Consider the following 18,956-nt stretch of genomic DNA (forward strand, 5'->3'; position numbering starts at 1 on the left):
TTATGAGCTTATAAGCGTAACTACTGTTAAACCAACTTTGCGTAATTTAACTTTAACGTTACGTGTAGCGTAACATCGTGTATGCTACGCCTTCACAGGGCAGTTTATTATTTTTATTTATTTATTGAGTATGTATTTACTGTTATAATTAAACATTACTTTATTTACTATACGAACCCTTAGAGAAATCCTGGATTCAGGCCCCAAATAAATTTTTGCCGGCTGTATGTCAAATTCTCTCGGCCATTGAGGAATTTCTGGCTTTGGTATTTCCGCCAAAGCGTAGTCAACCAACATTATACTGCTCACTTCCGGACCATCCGATGAAATTTTTACTGATGCACTCACATCCACAATTGATTCATTTATAACGTCAAATTCTAAGGTTGTCGGTACTCCTGTAACAAGATCCGATAGAACAGCCACGAAATAAAGCATAAAGTTATTTGATAACTAAAATAAACATAAAGGTATACAAACGGTCTTACCAAGGCTCACAGTCCCAAAGTCCAAACTTGGTATACTAAACCTTACAGACGGGTAAATCACTTCTCCTCTGAAATTGAAAGGATAACTTAGTAACTACTTTAAATTTGTATTGTAATGTGATGAATTTAAATAAATGAATCAATCGAATATATATTTTTTTCAAGTTAGCATTAAAAAAAATACTTAAAGCAAGTTCAAGGCGTGTAATTTTTTTACGACTTTATAAATGTAATTATCTATCCAACAATAAGCTATAAATAAACTTAATAATAATAATAAAGACTGTAAATAAACTTAAAGGAAATAAAAAACGTCTCCCAAGTCGTGGCCGATGGGTAGTGTGCCCAGAAGGCTGGCCGCCCGTTGGATGGCCATGCTTATCCTTGAGCAAAATACTGGCCAGCTCTATGGTCACCTGTGGCATCTATAAGGCGCGACGCCAGGTCCTTGTAGAGTCGACGCGCGCTTGGCCCCACGGCCACAGCGTTTCGACCCCAAACGCCTCGAAAATGTAGCTACTGCCGAGGGTGGCGTATTTTCGGCGTTTGAGGTCTTCGGCCGCGGATGCGGCGCGCCCAGCATCACTGCTGTTACCCGGTAGGCGTATAATTAGTCTAATAAATACTCACTTCAAATATAATTTCAACACCACCTCCGTATCGCGTATGAGGAAGTTGACTTCCTCAAAGTACGGTCCCTGGTTTGAATTGCTGAAGGAGATGACGAAGATGTCCTGTTCACCGGGACGCAGGCAACGCAGTGCCGGCGAGCACGTCACGTGGCTGCCGAACAGTGTCGGCGTGTCCTGGTATACTATCACACCGTTTATGTGACCTGGGTCAAGCGTTACTAATAAACATCTGCATAATCACAGCAGCGCGATAGAAGAGCGATAAGAATAAACATAATTATTTATAGGTAATAATCAAACTGTGAATACGTATGCTGTTACTACGCCACTAGCCTTTACCCATAATCGCCCGTCAGTATGTAGTCACTAAGTAGTATCTAAATGTACCTATATCTATGTAACTACTGCGTTTTACGCATTCTTATGAATATATTTATAAGTTTTTGTCGATTCGCCAACGTTTGGGCTAGTCTAGCTATAGACATATAATATAACCGCGAAAATCGAAGTTCGACAATTGCGGGCATTTTTCTCTATCACTCTAATTACGTCTTAGTGAGAGTAAAAGCGATAGATCCCCGCAAATTGCGAATTTCGATTTTCGCCGTAGGCCCCGTGGTACCCATACAAAAGAAATACAAAAATACTTACCTATGTATATTTACGCAAGAACATGTTGTTTCAATTTATTTTTTCATTCATTAACATTCATTTCTAAAACAAACTGGCGAGTTAATGAAAAAAACTTGCCTTTATTTATCGCAAGTATTTCAAAGTTGTACTTCTTGTTTATATAAACACGATCCATATCCAAGGTTTCCAAATTGAGAACGATTTCCGGAGGCAAAGAGGTCCCGACCATAGAAAGCGGCATGCGATCTGGTGTGCCGTCCATGTCCAAGTAGGCTACAGCTCTAAACTCGCCTATTGCTTGCGGGTTGAAAGTTATCGTCAGTTCTGTCGATTTATTTGGCCATAGTTTTCCTTGCTGAAATCATTATTCTATAGTTAACTATGGATCAATTTTTAATTTAAATATAAAATGGAGAAATTCTAGAGATAGATATATAGAAGAGGGCAAGAATCTAACCCGTGACCTTTTGGAACACCGGTTTAATCGCTCTAACCAACTGCGCTAGAGAAGCTCATCAGATCTTTGCGAATTTTTCCATTCCTACCATTTACAACATAAATTAAAAATTTAATTGCGGGGTGCGGCAATTTTCTTCGATATTCGAAACGTCACGACAAATATTTGCGAATAGTGTAACTTATGCGGGAGTTGCTATTTGGTGAGGATTCCGAACGTTGGAAGGCTCAGCTCCTCTTTCCTTTTAATATCTTCGTAAAGTAAGGCCGCTAAGCACGAAGGATTTCGTACATTGACCCGCCATTTCCTATATCTATCGAACGCACATAATTATATAGTTGTCCCGGTCGCACGGTGGCATTATCTGCCGACATCATCGGCGGGACAGACAGGTAAAAAATTATTTGTGCTTAGCGTCCTTAGGGCGAATAATGTTATCAATTATTTAATAGGCACATACTGCAGACTCGACTGTACGGTGTATCAATATTAGACTTAACAATTAACGACATACTCACAATGGGTGTAATAGAAAAATGGGTATCCTGGAAATGTAACGTTTCATCGGCTACGAGAGAATGTATCTGGTCAAAGAATATCCGAGTATACACACGGTCATGTTCGTCACTGTTTAAAACATCGTAGTATACGAGTTTTTGGCACTTCGCTGATTCGTTTCTTTTAAATTCGTAAAGTATATGTGCTAGTTTCACTTTCTCGTCAAAATCTGTTAAAAAATAAAAACTCTTAAAGTGTGAGACAATAGATACAGAGACTGACTGCTATCTTATATGTTATGGCTTATTGGTAATTAGGTTAGAGGTAATATTGGGTTGGGACTCCTGACTTAGGAGGATTTCCTCCTAATGGTAGCCCCATGTTACAGTTACAATTTACTGTCATTATTCTTTGAGTTACGCATTTGTAAGAAAGGGATAAAATGTACCTACCTACATGAATTCATGCTTGCAAAGTTTTATGAATAAGGGCGTTTGTTTTAATATTATGATAGTATTTCAAATACGTATTTAATAAACAGAAACGACTGGACCTGTGCACCTACACAAATGATCGAGGGGAATTGAGTTATGAAAAATCACTTGATTGAAAATAAGTAGGTACCTTGTATGACATCTTCATTTTTCATGCACATGTAGGTGAGAAGGTGTTCAGATTTGTTGGTGATCTTAAAGGTTTGCTGCCGCACCATCGTCTTGTATGTTTCTAAAAACCTGACCACCTGCTTTTCAAGTTGAATGCTGACCAGAAATGTTGATCCGATAAGTCTTATTTTAAATATTTCGCCTGGATAAAATAAGTAGGAGGTATGAAGTATGTAGTCAAACAAACATAAGATAAACATAGATATTATTTTTGATGGTCAAGTTTGGGCTTATTCTAGAACATAGTCACGCCGGACTTGCGAGACGATGCGGATATAGAGAGGGAGAGGAGGGCCTTGTCTGTGCGAGGTAACATGATTGCCCGCAGGTTTGCTCGGTGTACGAAGGAAGTGAAAATCACATTATTTAGGGCTTAAAAATAAAATAATAAATAAATATTATAGGACATTATTACACAAATTGACTAAGTCCCACAGTAAGCTCAATAAGGCTTGTGTTGAGGGTACTTGGACAACGATAAATATAATATATAAATATTTATAAATACTTAAATACATATAAAACACCCATGACTCAGGAACAAATATCCATGCTCATCACACAAATACATGCCCTTACCAGGATTTGAACCCGGGACCATCAGCTTCGTAGGTAGGGTCACTACCCACTAGGCCAAACCGGTCGCCAAACCTTCTACACCAGCAGCCTGTGGGTGAGTCATACGTAGCGCACATACAATACGCGCAGGGTTCTATATAATATTCAGGATGCTGATGAAGCTGCCGCGACGTTGCAGTGCGTCGGCTATGTTCGCAGAGGCGCGCACTGATGGCTTTCACGCCGTCAGAAGGAAGAGAGTAGCGTCACTGCTGAACAGAGCACGCGGCAGCTCCAACACCATCCTAAGCATGTTCGCTGAGCGCTTGAACTGCCCCATGACAAAACACTGGGTAGAAATCATCACTGGCCAAACAAAGTGATGATTTCTACCAAGTACCGCTAATAATTAATTAATTTAATTTATTTTTGTAATCATTTATTATGTATGTAGCTGCAAAATCTGTTATTTAATCTATTTTTAGTATTTTTTGTAATGTGTCTTATGGGTTGGTATACCTGAAATAAATTATTTTTATTTTTTATTTATTCTTCTGACACATCTAGAAAAATAGCGCAATAATTAACAGAATAAATATTATAGGACATAGGACATAATTACACAAATTGACTAAGTCCCACAGTAAGCTCAATAAGGCTTGTATTGAGGGTACTTATACAACGATATATATAATATATATATAAAAATAAATAAATAAAAATAAATATTATAGGACATTATTACACAAATTGACTAAGTCCCACAGTAAGCTCAATAAGGCTTGTGTTGTGTTATGTTGTGTAGTGTTATATATATATATATATATATGAATAAATACTTAAATACATAGAAAACACCCATGACTCAGGAACAAATATCCATGCTCATCACACGAATAAATGCCCTTACCAGGATTTGAACCCGGGACCATCAGCTTCGTAGGCAGGGTCACTACCCACTAGGCCAAACCGGTCGTCTATAGTCTATAGAATAATTATTCATTTTATGAAATCATAACCAAATAGTTTAGATTCTTACCGGTTTCAAACAATGCGAATAACGTGCCTTCTATGTGTCCTTGGCGCATTGTTTTAACAATTGCCTTTATTTCAACATTTTCGTCTGGATTTAAATAAACTGATCTTGGTTCAAGTGAAAATGGACTAAAACATAATTTCGTAAAAAATTACAAACTATGACTCCATTGAATTATTTTACTTAAAAGTTATACTACTTAATTACTATAAACTGAACTAGATGTCATACACTAAAGAAAAATTTACCAAGTCCAGCGGTGGCCGAGAGGCGAAGAATGAACTAATTATTATCTGATACGTGGACTAAAGTGTTTGTAATGTAAGTTTAAGCAACAATGCACCAAAAGCTTATTAAGATAGTTAGCCTAGAAAATAACTAGGTGTTTTATATTAGGATAACTTACCATTTCGTGTCCAACTTGAAGCCAGCTGACGTCAAACCAATGTTTTGTACCAACACAATGACATGATTTTGAACTTTTAAAGGCGCTGCTGGTATGGTAATTTCATCAGGAAAATCAAACACAGGCCTAGGACCCATAGCTGGATCAAAATATATGTATTATTGTTGGACCTAGTCTTATCATATCGTAATTTTGTACAAAAAAAAGACATCAGCAAGCGGTCGAATGCTGATAGTGAAGTGACCTCGCGGCGGCACTACAATGCAAAACCGGTATTCGTACAGTAGTGTGTTGGTACCCCCGGGGGTATGTCCTTAAACTACGTCGAAAAGAGAGGTATGAGCATTATGAATGTCATCTCGCGTTGTGTGGTAGGGCACAGCACAGTGGATTTCATTCCAGGCCGCGTAGCAAACGTTACAATCGTTAACGCTCCGTGGCGTATAGTAGCCATCTCTCTCTATCACTCTTCCATATTAGTGCGACTGTGACAGTTGCGTTTCGTTCGCCACGGAGCGTGAACGATATGCACGTTGGCTACGCGTGCAGATCTAGAGCAGAGCCCAACTGGGCGAGTACCTCCACCTTATAGAAAAACGCAGCCAAATAATACTAGACCCTATTCATAGTGTTGTGTTCCTGCCGGTGAGTAAGGTTGCAAGAGCTCAAAGAGGGTGCGGAATTTTAGGGTCCTCTGGAGTTGCAGGCGTCTATAGGCTACGGAGACTGCTTACGACCAGGCGGGCTGTATACTTGTTTGCCACCGACGTAGTATTTAAAAAAAAGTGTGTCTAGGTGTTTATAGACGGTAAATAGTCTTATCCCTGCTTAGTCCGTCATAATACCTTCTAGTTCCCCTGGACCAATTCCCTAACGTTAAAAACAAACGTTACGAATCATTGGCCTCGTCGCCTTAAAAATTAAGCCTTAAGTTCTTTTAAACTTGTATGAGACTTTACTTGAGTCTTCTGAAGGGGCAAGAGTCCTTTAGAGAGAAGGGCCTGAATGTTGATTGTAACTTTCAAGACGCTTTGACGTCTCGAACAATATATTACACTAAGTCTGGGTTTAGGAGATGAGGAATCCAAGCCCCGATCAAGCCATAAAGACACAAAATATAAACTACAAAGAATTAAATCAACATACCGTCGTCAACAGTTAAAAAACTGGCCAAGAGCATGTCGGGCCACGCTCAGTGTAGGGTTCCGTCACAATAAGCTAAACTGGAGCTTAAAGTATAGTAAATTGTTAACCAAGGGATGAAACGGTACCTTTCACCCGAGTTAAACAAATAGACAAATTTGCATAATCAGTACCTAATTAAAGTAAGTACTCATAGCTACCTAATTAAAGTAACTACTCATAGTGTTGTGTTCCTGCCGGTGAGTAAGGTTGCCAGAGCTCAACGAGGGGGGTGGGGTTAGGGTCGGCAACGCGCATGTAACTCCTCTGGAGTTGCAGGTGTACATAGGCTACGGAGACTGCTTACCATCAGGCAGGCCGTATGCTTGTTTGCCACCGACGTAGTATAAAAAAAAAAAGTAAGTCTTTTTACTATGAAGGAAAAACTTTTTGCGATAACTCAAAAACAGCTAAACTGATCAAGTCCGCTATAGTTTTCATTTAATGTCTTTCTTAAGCTCTACTTCCATGATTTTTTTCATATTTTTTAGACTTATGGTTCAAAAGTTAGAGGGGGGGGGGACACACTTTGTTTTTATTTCAGAGCGATTATTTCCGAATATATTCACTTTATCAAAAAGTGTTTCTTGAAAACCCCTATTAGTTTTGAAAGACCTTTCCAACGATACCCCACACTCTAGGGTTGAAGCGAAATAAAAATTTCTACCCCACTTTACGTGTACGGGAGGTACCCTAAAAAAATTAAATTTTTAGATTTTATTGTACGACTTTGTCGGCTTTATTGATTTATATATCCATGCCAAATTTCAGCTTTCTAGCACTAACGACCACGGAGCAAAGCCTCGGACAGACAGACAGACAGACAGACAGACGGACATGGCGAAACTATAAGGGTTCCTAGTTGACTACGGAACCCTAAAAAGAGGAAAGCTAGGGGATATTTTTTCCGTACAAACGCAGTCCTCAGTAACCTTGGATATTAACATTATGGAAAATATTTATATGTATTTTAAACACAGCCATGCCCGAAAAAGAAATTCCATACAAATTTTTGAAACCTCATAACTCTTATAATAATTTAAAAAGCCAAAAAATACAAATTACATAAATGTGGTTGATATACATAAAATTGTATCAGAATATTTTTAATGTTAATATCCAGAGAGAAAAATGGGGACTACGTTTGTACGGAAAGGCGGTTTCGGGCCGGTCGTCTACATTCGTCTCAATTGACCACTGAACAATTAAGTATCTTGACGAGTACTAATGCAATAGACATATGTACGTGCTTACCAAAAATAGGCAACACATACTGGTCCTTATCGGTGCTAAATGTGACCTTGTGCGCAAAGTCTGTGAACGTGTCGGGTCGGAAGATGACGTTAAAGGTCACGCTGATGCCGGGCGCCAGCCGCGACAGCAGCTTCCCGCCTGCCGGCTTCACGGAGATCAACGAAGACTCCTTGTATATCATGTTCAAGTGTGTGGAAGCCTGTGATATAACCAGATATATTGTACGATTGTACAGAAAGGTGTAGTCTGATTATAAAAATATGATACCAATTTCAGTGCACCCTTCGTTCGAGACCAATCCGTGAGCGCGAATAGAACGGAGATGGAATAGTAATCTGAATTCCACACACAGTGCCTTAAGAGACTGTTACCCAGGAGGCGTATTATGATTGTAATAACAGGTTAAGAATTTAATCTGGATTTGTTATGAATATGATCTGTGGGTGTCAAGTGACGTTTCTGATTGACTGTTGAAAATCAGAATACGCTTCCCGCACGACTTCAATGTTGCGTAGAATGTCAAACAGAGTCATCCATCAAAATCGCCCGGGATAAGTATTTACAATTATACTTCATTAAAACAAAAAATATTACTTTACTAATCTGTGAAATGATAATGTTATAGTCAATCAGTGCTAATCTGTTATACCTCCTTGCGTATTTTTACATGCAATTAATGTACCCACCCTCCCACCGCAAAAATAAATATAATAACCCACTACCGAAAGTACAATACTCGACACGTGTTTCGCCTCTCTACGAGGCATCCTCATGAGATGTTGACGGTCCGAAGTCCGAGCACGTTATCATTTCGCGGATTAGCAAAGTAATATTTTTTGTTTTAATTAATATGGATTTCCGCAAAAGAACGCCTGATTCTATTTATTAAATATACGTTAAAATATGCAACAGACAACACTTTGTTTAGGTTACGATTTTCTTAAACAATTAGTGCAAGGGTCATGTTAAGATGACCATAATCATAATGTTTTATAGAGGCTTCATCTCCTCGATGGTTGACCCTCGATGGTTGATACGGCTTATCGCAACCACACCTTTATTATTTTACAGCGAAAGAACGAACACAAGAGAGTGCTAATTCTAAATTAAACTCATGCTTGCATGCATGAAGTACACCTTGGTATTCTCGCTATAGACATGACTAATGTAAACAATCTCACTGAATACCGATGACTTTGAGGTTTAGGCACCTATTAGTTATGTAATGTAACTAAATGAAAGTATCTGTGGCGTTTGGCCAAGTGGCGCTCCAGCGTTTTTGCCTGTCTGGCGTCTGTGCATAGTGTGGATATACAGTCATACTTGAGTACTATTATCATGTGTATTCATTACAAATTACAATATTTATTCAATGGCACAGAAAACGTTTCTTACTCAGTTTTTTGGTAATATTTTGCCATACTAACCTAATTACTGTTAAATAAACCTTAAATACGTTTGGCATTGTACGGTCAGCTGCAGTGTTGTGCATTGAGTTGAATTTCTCGATTGGGACAAGAATATTATTAACGACTACCTGGATATACTCGTAGCTACAATTTCATAGTTTCCAAACGTTTATCTAGTTTCGTAATCTACCAGATACTGCAATGGTCCTTGCATTTAAACGAGTTCACTAACCTTGCTAATATTCGTAACGGAAAACTTCGTAGTGACTTTTTCATTTGGTTTAAAATTCTGAAATACGAGGAGCTTCGGCGTGAACTCTAAGATTACACTGGCTGGGTTGTGTTTAGCGCCCACGGTGACTATGTTGTCCACTTCTACTTTGTGAAGGGTTTGCAATCGCTCCTGGGTACTGAGTTTAATTTCCTTAGCATATTCGGACGGGATTATCTACAAGAAAAACCAATTTATATTTCTTCCAAAAAATCTGTGATTGTTCTACTAAATACCAATTATAGCTTTGATAAATAGAAGGAGAAGTTTTTGTATCTACAATGAATTTCTTTAATATCAGAACTTAAGTGGTTTTCGTTTGAGAACGCCACAGTAGGTGGAAGTTATAGATGACATACTAAACCTAGAACACATACCACTTCTTCTGTGTCCACAATCTTCTTCTTAAACAATAAATGATAGAGATCCGCTGTGAAATACCCATTTTGTTTAAATTGCGTATATATTTCCATACCGCAAAAACATACACGTTTGACAGTTTTTGTTTACAAGGAAAACCTAAATGTCATGGCGTTACTAAGGAGGGAAAATTAAAAACCAATCAATAATCAATGACAAAGTTTTATACACCTCTTAAATAGCCATTTGGGGCTTCCATGAACTAACTGATGTAAATAAGTAGCCGTTTATGTGAGACATAATCCTACCAATAATTTGTCTTTTTAGGTACCGTAACACTACTTGGCAGCACCCGCTTAATCGCTTTGGTAAATACTGCTGAATTGGCACCTGTTCTCTTTGAAACAGATGTGTAGAACCTAGGGCTAACAATCGACAATAGGTGAGCCCGTGGGAACCTCAGGTGTTCGACGTCAGTCGTAGAGTAATTAACATGTTAAGAGCACTCTATCGTTTTAAACATTTTCTCCCGGTCAGCACAAAAACTCTCCTCGTCCAAGCTCTTGTTCTGCCTGTCCTTGATTATGCTGATGTTTGTTACACTAATCTCACTCAATATTCTTTGAATAAATTTGACCGGCTCCTTAATAGCTGCATTCGGTTCGTGTTCGGACTTCGTAAGTATGACCATATCTCCTCATTCCGTTGGCTCCCTATTCGAGAGCGTTGGTCCCTTCGTATTCTATGTACTCTCTACTCAATCTTGTTTGACCCGTCCGTCCCAGATTATCTCCGTTCGAAACTTAAATTTGTTACCCCACGTCCCGGCACAGATCTTCGCTCTTCCCGTAGTCTTAAGCTCATTGTCCCCCAACACCGAACGGGTTTCATGTCCAACGACCTGAACGAAAACATTAGAGTTATTTGTGAACCATAGTTGGAAGCTTTGGACTATAGTTAGGTGGTACGATGCGAAAATTTCACAGAAACCATAGAATGTATAATGGTTTTTTTATTTGTGTTATAATATGCTTCCATTAAAATAATTTTATTAATCATTATCCTCGATATACGCAATTACGCATAGTCAATTATATCAATTACCAAAACAATGCACGGTAAGCCACTAATGTTGATACATGTCGTCTAGCCGTTAATAAAAACCATTTCGCAAGGCGTAGAGTCGCGGGCCAGAGCTCACTATGTGCGGAAATAGCTGCGCGTTGTAATTTTAGTGGAATCGGGGCAACGCGGCCGCGGCCCGAAATAGCGGCGCGTGCGTCTTCCCGCTGTCAATTTCGTCCGGATAGGGTGCACGATTAGCAGTTACCGGCGGCTCTCCACCGAGCCCAGTGACCGTGGGTGCATTTCCCCGCCCCAGCTCGCTCTCGAACTGCACGGTTGCATAAGTGTTACATACCTACAACTATGTGTGCGAAAAGCTCGCTACGTGTCCAGAAAGTGGATCTGTTCTCTCCAGTGTTTTAAGTTTTAACCTCCAGGATTAACTCAAAACTAAGGTACCTTAATATACATAAATTTAAATACATCTTAATATGAAGTTGCAAATTTAACGTTATTCGGGAAGTTTTACATAGACCCAATTTATAAACGATATTTTGGGATGTGAGAAGCGAAATCGGAACGGGTCGCCGAGTGTCGTTGCTCGCACTATCCCGGTCACAGCTGACGTCTATTTTCTAAATAATACGTATGTAATATATTGCACAGTAATCAATCTGAAATATGTAAGAAGGAACCTACCCTTCTTGGCATAAATAAAACTAGTAAACAATCATTGTAGGTATTTAATTATCTCGCGTAAAATATGGAGGTATTTTTACAGACCTGTTCATAAACCTCACCTATTTCACATAGATTATGGTAGATTAAACATATTATAATGCACAATAGCTCTGTACACGCACTAACCGGGCGCGCCGGCGCCGTCGTCAGTATTCACGATTATTTATTGTTGCAAACCAGTGCTGTTATCGTATAACTTATAGTCTGTTTTCAAAAGTTATAGTCCTTGAATAAAGGATAAATAAGACTTACTAATGTAAACCAGTTTTAAGGTGAAATAACATCTAATAAGTGCTGTTAGCGAGCTTATCTTGAAATCAGTCAATGCTATTTTTAAGAAACATTTCTTAGTTGCGTGTTTGAGTATAATAGTAGATAGAGGAGTCATCGATGTCTCTGTTGTAAGTGCTAGGCCCATAACCTAATAAATCTTATAACTAAAAGTACGAACATAACGTTTACTTAAAAAAAAAACATCTTTAGGGGAAAACTAGTTAAGGGCTTTATTATGCTTAAATTAATTACAACTCAAACCTATGTTCTAGTTTTTTTATTATATTAGGAGTAAACTGGAGGAGTAAACACATTTTCAAAATCCCTTGTTACAGATGTTAAAAGGCCGGGGTCGTGCCACTGTGGGAACTCCGCAATTCCCGCGCCCGGCGCCGGGGACGCTACAGTTCGCACGCCAGACGCCGGGCACGCCACAGCAGTCACGCCAAGTGCCCAGCACGCCACAGTTCGCACGCCAGGCTGCGCCTGCGCCGCGCGCGCCCCTTGCCAAGCCGGAGCCAGACTACGAGGTGGTGGAGTTCCCTGCCGAGGAATATGTCAACGCCAAGCTGCAGCCACCGCCTACGCCTCCGAGACCACCGACAGGTAGTTTTTGAGAGTTACTCAATAATTTTCTGATATATTTCATCATGTTATGTATGTTCCAATCTTTTAACTAGCTGTATACTCGTATGTAAACAATAAATCCCAGCTCGAAAAATGTACTAGGTATTCTACTTTACGAAGAAAGTGAGCTAGAATTTAATTCTTATCTTGATTCGTGAGATATGTTTGTTGAACTTCATATATAGAATAACGAGAAATAGTGAGATGAAAAATGTTTTGTTTCACTCGTTGGCAAAATTTGTTTAACCTTCGTATTTTGAAACCCTCGCAACGCTTATGATTCCACTTATCGAACTATCAATTTTGGAATCTTTCTCTTGCTCGGGTTTGCCTATTTGTAAAACAAATACATAACTATTTCTTGTTCTAACCAAAGGTTCTAACTTAACTCTTGTTACAACCTTATTATAGGTTATTATTATAACTATTTGTCATTAGTGTCATTACTCATTGTCATTTTAGTTGTCATATCACGAAGAAGCAAGTGGAAACAATGCGAATTAATTTAACGTACTCATACAAAATTTATTGCACTGTGCCCAAATAAATTTACGAACACGAGGTATTTACATAACTATTAGGTACTCATAGTTGCAATACCAAAAAATCAACGGTTATACGACACTATTCGCAGCAATACTTGATATTCGCGTTGCGTTAGCGCTAGATTTTATGTGGGTTCAACAACATTTGCGCTGACGCTTTCAGCCCCATAAACCTAGTTACAGCACTGTAACAGCGTTCAGAGATAAATCGATCTGTTATCTTTGTAACACATTTGTGTTTGACCTATGTGATTCTATCAATCGAATCTTTTATACATTTATTTATTCTTTATTGTAAGCGCTGGTGACCTAGCGTTAAGAGCGTGCGACTTTCCATCCGGAGGTCGCGGGTTTAAACACTTCAAACGCCAGCTCGTTCCAATAAATTTTCGGAACTTGTGTACGAAATATCCTTTGATATTTACCAGTCACTTTTCGGTGAATGAACGAACTTTGGTGATGCCGCTGAATTTCCCTGCTCCAGATTTATCGTCATACAGCTTTATTAAGTTTTTCTTTAGCATTAGGTACAACATTTACAAGTAACTTTAATGTCGTCTGAACTGTAGCTTAATCGCCAGTTACAGTTTCTCTAGGCGACGTCTATTTACACTAACATTCTTAGCTTTCTGGTGCAGTTTCATATTTATTTTATATTGTTACCGTTCTATTTTGTCAATTATAGGTATACTGGTATACTTACTTTTCTTAAATGGCGTATACATTACTTATGTGTTATTAAATGCAAATATTTTTGTATAAAAACATATGAATAAGAAATAACAAACTAGGTATTAAATTGTTACTTTTGTCCAGGGTGCGTAGACAAGATGCCACTCGTTAACGTTCCGTACCGAACGAAACGCAACTGTCTCTGTCGCACTAATATGGAACAGTGATAGAGAGCGATAACTAAGCTACGGAACGTAAACGATTGGCATCTTGTCTACGCACCCAGGTCATCCAGCAGATGCCGGCGCCTCATGCGGGCTGTGCGGCGGCGGCGGCGCGCGCGTGCGCTGCGCCGAGTGCGGCCGCCGCGCGCTCTGCGCCTCCTGCGACGACATGTACCACCGCCATCCCAAGCGCAGGAACCACCAGAGACAGGTACGTGACAAGATCACAACCGTCTTCTAGAGACTGTCTCCCAGTGGAAGCCGCGCCTTATCCAGGCTGTGTCGAGTGCAGTCGCAGCAGGTGCGTTCTCATCCTTCTATTATTATTTGGAACATGGCGCTTTCGACGATGTTACTTTTTAGGAGCCCGTACCTCAAGAGGAACAACCAAGTGAAGTCGAACCACGCATTTGCATAGGTAATGGAATTAATGGAGAGTTCCGTGCCCACCATCAAGCGATACGAAAAAAGCTAGCAATTCTCATTACTCACAGTTCATCTCGCAGGGCCCAGGGCTATACCTACGAGTGAGATGCTCTACAAGTATTATCAAACAAATATCAATCCGAGTCGAATTTTTTAAAAATCCAAGTCAAGCTCCGTATTCGATCTTTATACAAGCTGGCATATTAGCAAACCAAAAAACATCGCACGAATTACTAGTCACTGTATTATATTTGTGAATGATAGGACGCGTTGTGTTTAATTTTAATTGTGATGCTTATTATGAATATTTATATGGTTGACTAATAGAACATTGGCAGCCGGGATAAAACTACGCAAAGTGTTCGCCTACTAGGCAAGTGCTACAAATACTATACAAGTTTGGCGAAGGGCCAATAATAAAATCATAAGAATTTCCGTTATGTACTTCATCTCCGCGGTGAACCTGTCGCAGGACTTCGTACCTTCGGGGTTAGAATAATCCGACTGACTTGATTCTAACAAAAAATAAGTGGGTACCTATTACTTAAAAGTTTAATGTATCGCAAGCAAATGGACTAAGAATAATAATGGAAAACATTTCTTGTGATTTAGGCATTATGTCCTTAAAAATTTAACCGTTAGGTAGTAGATGAACTAAATAGCCTATTTCATCCCTCACGCACAAGGGCCCGATTCCGACGGGCTTAGTGAGGAATTGGAGCCCAATAGGTAACCATAGATTTTACCTATAACCTAATAAAATAAAATAAATCTTTATTGCCACACAACAAAATTTTCAATTTATGTGAAAATAGCTAAAAATATACAAAATAACTTAAACTAATTAACTTAAATTAACACAATAATTATAACTTAAATCTATAATGTGGCAAAGGGTCCCAATCTCAGCTTGTGCAGTGCCAGAGGGCTCTGCGCTGATTTTCAGACTGGTCCCGGGAGAGATTGGGGTCGGTCACTACTAGCATAATGTACCTTTCTTAGGTACAGCTCTATATTGACATCTTTATGTGTATTTGTGTGTGCCTGTACTATAGTTTATTAATGTGCGTATATGGGTATGTGGGGCTGGTATGTAGAAATAGTGTAGGTAAGAATGTACTTTGTATTGTGTGTATTATGTTTTGTCTTTACATACAGATAAAAGAAAAAAGCGGCCAAGTGCGAGTCGGACTCGCGCATGAAGGGTTCCGTACAATTTAAGACGTATTAAAAAAAAATCTTCTTACTAGATCTTGTTCAACATTTTACCACTTTGGACACACATTTTACCACTTTGGAAGTGTCTCTCGCGCAAACTATTCAGTTTAGAAAAAAATTATATTAGGAACCTAACTATCATTTTTGAAGACCTATCCATACATACCTTACACGTATATGTTTGATAAAAAAAAAATTTTTTAAAATTTTATGACTTATTAAAAAAAAACTACTCACTAGATCTCGTTCAAAACAATTTTCGGTGGAAGTTTGCATGGTAATGTATATCATATATTTTTTTTAGATTTTTCATTCTGTTATTTTAGAAGTTACAGGGGGGGGGACACACTTTTTTTTCACTTTGGAAGGTTCTCTCGCGCAAAACTATTCAGTTTAGAAAAAAATGATATTAGAAACATTAATATCATTTTTGAAGACCTATCCATAGATACCCCACACGTATGGGTATGATGAAAAAAATTTTTTTTTTTAATTTCATGACGTATTAAAAAAAAACTACTTACTAGATCTCGTTCAAACCAATTTTCGGTGGAAGTTTACATGGCAATGTATATCATTTATTTTTTTTAGATTTTTCATTCTGTTATTTTAGAAGTTACGGGGGGGGGGGGACACACATTTTACCACTTTGGAAGTGTCTCTCGCGCAAACTATTCATTTTAGAAAAAAATGATATTAGAAACCTCAATATCATTTCTGAAGACCTATCCATAGATACCCCACACGTATGGGTTTGATGAAAAAAGATTTTTTGAGTTTCAGTTCTAAGTATGGGGAACCCCCAAAATTTATTGTTTTTTTTCTATTTTTGTGTAAACATCCTAATGCGGTTCATAGAATACATCTACTTACCAAGTTTGAACAGTACAGCTCTTATAGTTTCGGAAAAAAGTGGCTGTGACAGAATCGGACAGACAGACGGACATGACGAATCTATAAGGGTTCCGTTTTTTGCCATTTGGCTACGGAACCCTAAAAAAGAAGAATACATTGAATAAATATAAAAATAATAAAATGAAAATAATTTATCAAAACCAAAAAAATAATAATTATATATATAAATATAATATTTGGAGCTACAACTTATTGTGCATATTTAATAGATGTGTACGGACTAAACGCTTATATTTCAAGAACGTCAAAGGTTCTCGCAAGGGGGGAGGTAGATCATTCCAGACTTTACTAGCGGCAAATTTGAAACACCCCTGAAGGACGCAGTTTTATGCGGTGGGATTATCAGTTTCGTGCATTTTCTCAGCGTCCTTGAGCGCGTATCCTTTACCCATTTTATTTTATCAAACAGATAGCGGGGTTTTTCAAGATCTAACACCTTTCGAACAGCGCAAGCCAAATGCAGTCGTCTTCGATTTTCCATATTTAAAACTTTGTTTTCTTTAACCTAGTTATAAGGACAATTGCTACACCCCACCGGGGTCCATGTGAAACTTTTCATGCTTGTAACGCCTATTGTTCATGCCGTGGTTCGCCCCTCCTTAGTAGCGCATTTTCACACTCGTCACTACAATAATTTTTAAGAAAAAAAAGCCGACTTCAATGAGGGAGACCGATGAAAGAACGATTATTGTTGATTTTGGATTTCATACAATAAAATTAAAAAGACAGCGTTCTACGCCTAATTATGTAGAAAAGGAGGTAACATGTTTTTTTTGTCACTGCACCCACCTTGACACATTTCAGACTTGCCCTATGGTTGACTGGTAAGATACCCGCAATAGGGTATTCGACTGTATTTAAGATAGATTATTTCACACCATGCATGAAATGAAGCACCAGATAATTATTAAAAAAAACTATATAGGATAGAAATATAAAAATGTGCCTTGAAAACCTAGCTGCTTGACAAACATGCAAAGAGAACAAATTGCCAAACGTGAACTATGCATCCTTGAAGAGTTCCGTTCTGTTCATCATCAGCAGTTGCACTTCCACTTCATCACATGTCACTTCTACAAATGTAAATACTTGATTTGTTGATGAAAATACTGAAAATACTAAGATCAATATATATGTGCCATTAACATTTGAGGAGTTCCGTCGATTCCTCATGAACCCCATCCTCAGAACTCGAACTTGACAAAAATTTGTCTTGAAAATCTAATTTGCTTAATAAATACAGCGAAGAGGACAAATCGCCAAACGTGTACTATGCGTCGTTGAAGAGTTCCATTCTGATCATCATCAGCAGTTCCACTTCATCAAATGTCACTTTTTTAAATGTAAATGCATGATTTGTTAAACAAAATACAAAAATCACTATATGTATGCCTTTCGCATTTGAAGAGTTCCCTCGATTCCTCATGGACCCCATCGTCAGAACTCGAACTTGACAAAAATTTCTCTTGAAAATCTAATTCGCTTATCAAATACAGCGAAGAGGAAAAATCGCCAAACGTGTACTATGCGTTGTTGAAGAGTTCCATTCTGATCATCATCAGCAGTTCCCCTTCATCAAATGTCACTTTTTTAAATGTAAATGCTTCATTTGTTAAAGAAAATACAAAAATCACTATATGTATGCCTTTCACATTTGAAGAGTTCCCTCGATTCCTCATGGATCCCTTCATCAGAACTCAGTTTTGACAAAAACGGGAGCAATCTGTTTATATAGAAATTCAAACAAAAAAATAATTTTTAATATCGGTTCAGAAATGACGGAGTTATGGAAAAAAAACATACAACCGAATTGATAACCTCTCCTCCTTTTGAAATCTTGAAGTCGGTTAAAAAGTCAGAGGTCATCGCCTTCCTTTATTGTTTCTCCTGACACTTTCTACACTGCTATGCTTTCATTCAAATCAAAATTATTTTAAACTGAAATAAATCACATATACTAAGAAGAAGTAACCATAATACATAAAAACCGGGCAAGAGCATGTCGGGCCATGCTCAGTGTAGGGTTCCGTAGTTACCCTTCCGTCACAATAAGCTAAACTGGAGCTATTAGGTTAGTAGATTGTTAACCAAGGGATGAAATGGTACATTTCGCCCGAGTTAAACAAATAAGCAAATTTGCATTAATCAGTACCTAATTAAAGTAATAGACGTATGGCCATGGTTTTTTTCTTTGAACTTACTTGCAATCGGAGACTTTGCATGACTAAAGTAAATATCCCATAGCGAAAAACATTTAGACACACACACAAACAGGCAGACAGACGGACATGGCGAAACTATAAGGGTTCCTATCTGACTACGGAGCCCTAAAAAGTGACCAAGGCCTCCAGTGCCCCAGGCTGTAATCGAACCAGCGTCCTCTGCTATCGCGGCAGGTGCC

At 38.4% G+C, this 18,956-nt stretch overlaps 2 protein-coding genes across 2 annotated transcripts in view; one reads left to right on the forward strand and one right to left on the reverse strand.

Annotated features, from left to right (window-relative positions):
• The window catches only part of LOC133517935 (hydrocephalus-inducing protein-like), a 58,527-nt gene extending 48,539 nt beyond the window's left edge, over positions 1 to 9,988 (reverse strand). The window contains exons 1-11 of the mRNA XM_061851417.1: positions 9,867 to 9,988; positions 9,451 to 9,666; positions 7,810 to 8,008; positions 5,374 to 5,512; positions 4,971 to 5,095; positions 3,333 to 3,515; positions 2,729 to 2,937; positions 1,871 to 2,108; positions 1,119 to 1,323; positions 489 to 556; positions 178 to 398 (exon numbers count right to left, since the gene is read on the reverse strand). Of these exons, the coding sequence (XP_061707401.1) occupies positions 178 to 398; positions 489 to 556; positions 1,119 to 1,323; positions 1,871 to 2,108; positions 2,729 to 2,937; positions 3,333 to 3,515; positions 4,971 to 5,095; positions 5,374 to 5,512; positions 7,810 to 8,008; positions 9,451 to 9,666; positions 9,867 to 9,962 (1,899 nt within the window). The 5' untranslated portion in view covers positions 9,963 to 9,988. The remainder of the gene's footprint in view (positions 1 to 177; positions 399 to 488; positions 557 to 1,118; positions 1,324 to 1,870; positions 2,109 to 2,728; positions 2,938 to 3,332; positions 3,516 to 4,970; positions 5,096 to 5,373; positions 5,513 to 7,809; positions 8,009 to 9,450; positions 9,667 to 9,866) is intronic.
• A 1,227-nt stretch (positions 9,989 to 11,215) lies between these two features.
• LOC133517937 (E3 ubiquitin-protein ligase lubel-like) overlaps positions 11,216 to 18,956 on the forward strand; it is a 40,645-nt gene continuing 32,904 nt past the window's right edge. The window contains exons 1-3 of the mRNA XM_061851420.1: positions 11,216 to 11,369; positions 12,264 to 12,534; positions 14,059 to 14,207. Coding sequence (XP_061707404.1) covers positions 12,264 to 12,534; positions 14,059 to 14,207 — 420 coding nt within the window. The 5' untranslated portion in view covers positions 11,216 to 11,369. The remainder of the gene's footprint in view (positions 11,370 to 12,263; positions 12,535 to 14,058; positions 14,208 to 18,956) is intronic.

Source organism: Cydia pomonella, chromosome 5, assembly GCF_033807575.1.
Source record: "Cydia pomonella isolate Wapato2018A chromosome 5, ilCydPomo1, whole genome shotgun sequence".
NCBI classification, from domain to species: domain Eukaryota; kingdom Metazoa; phylum Arthropoda; class Insecta; order Lepidoptera; family Tortricidae; genus Cydia; species Cydia pomonella.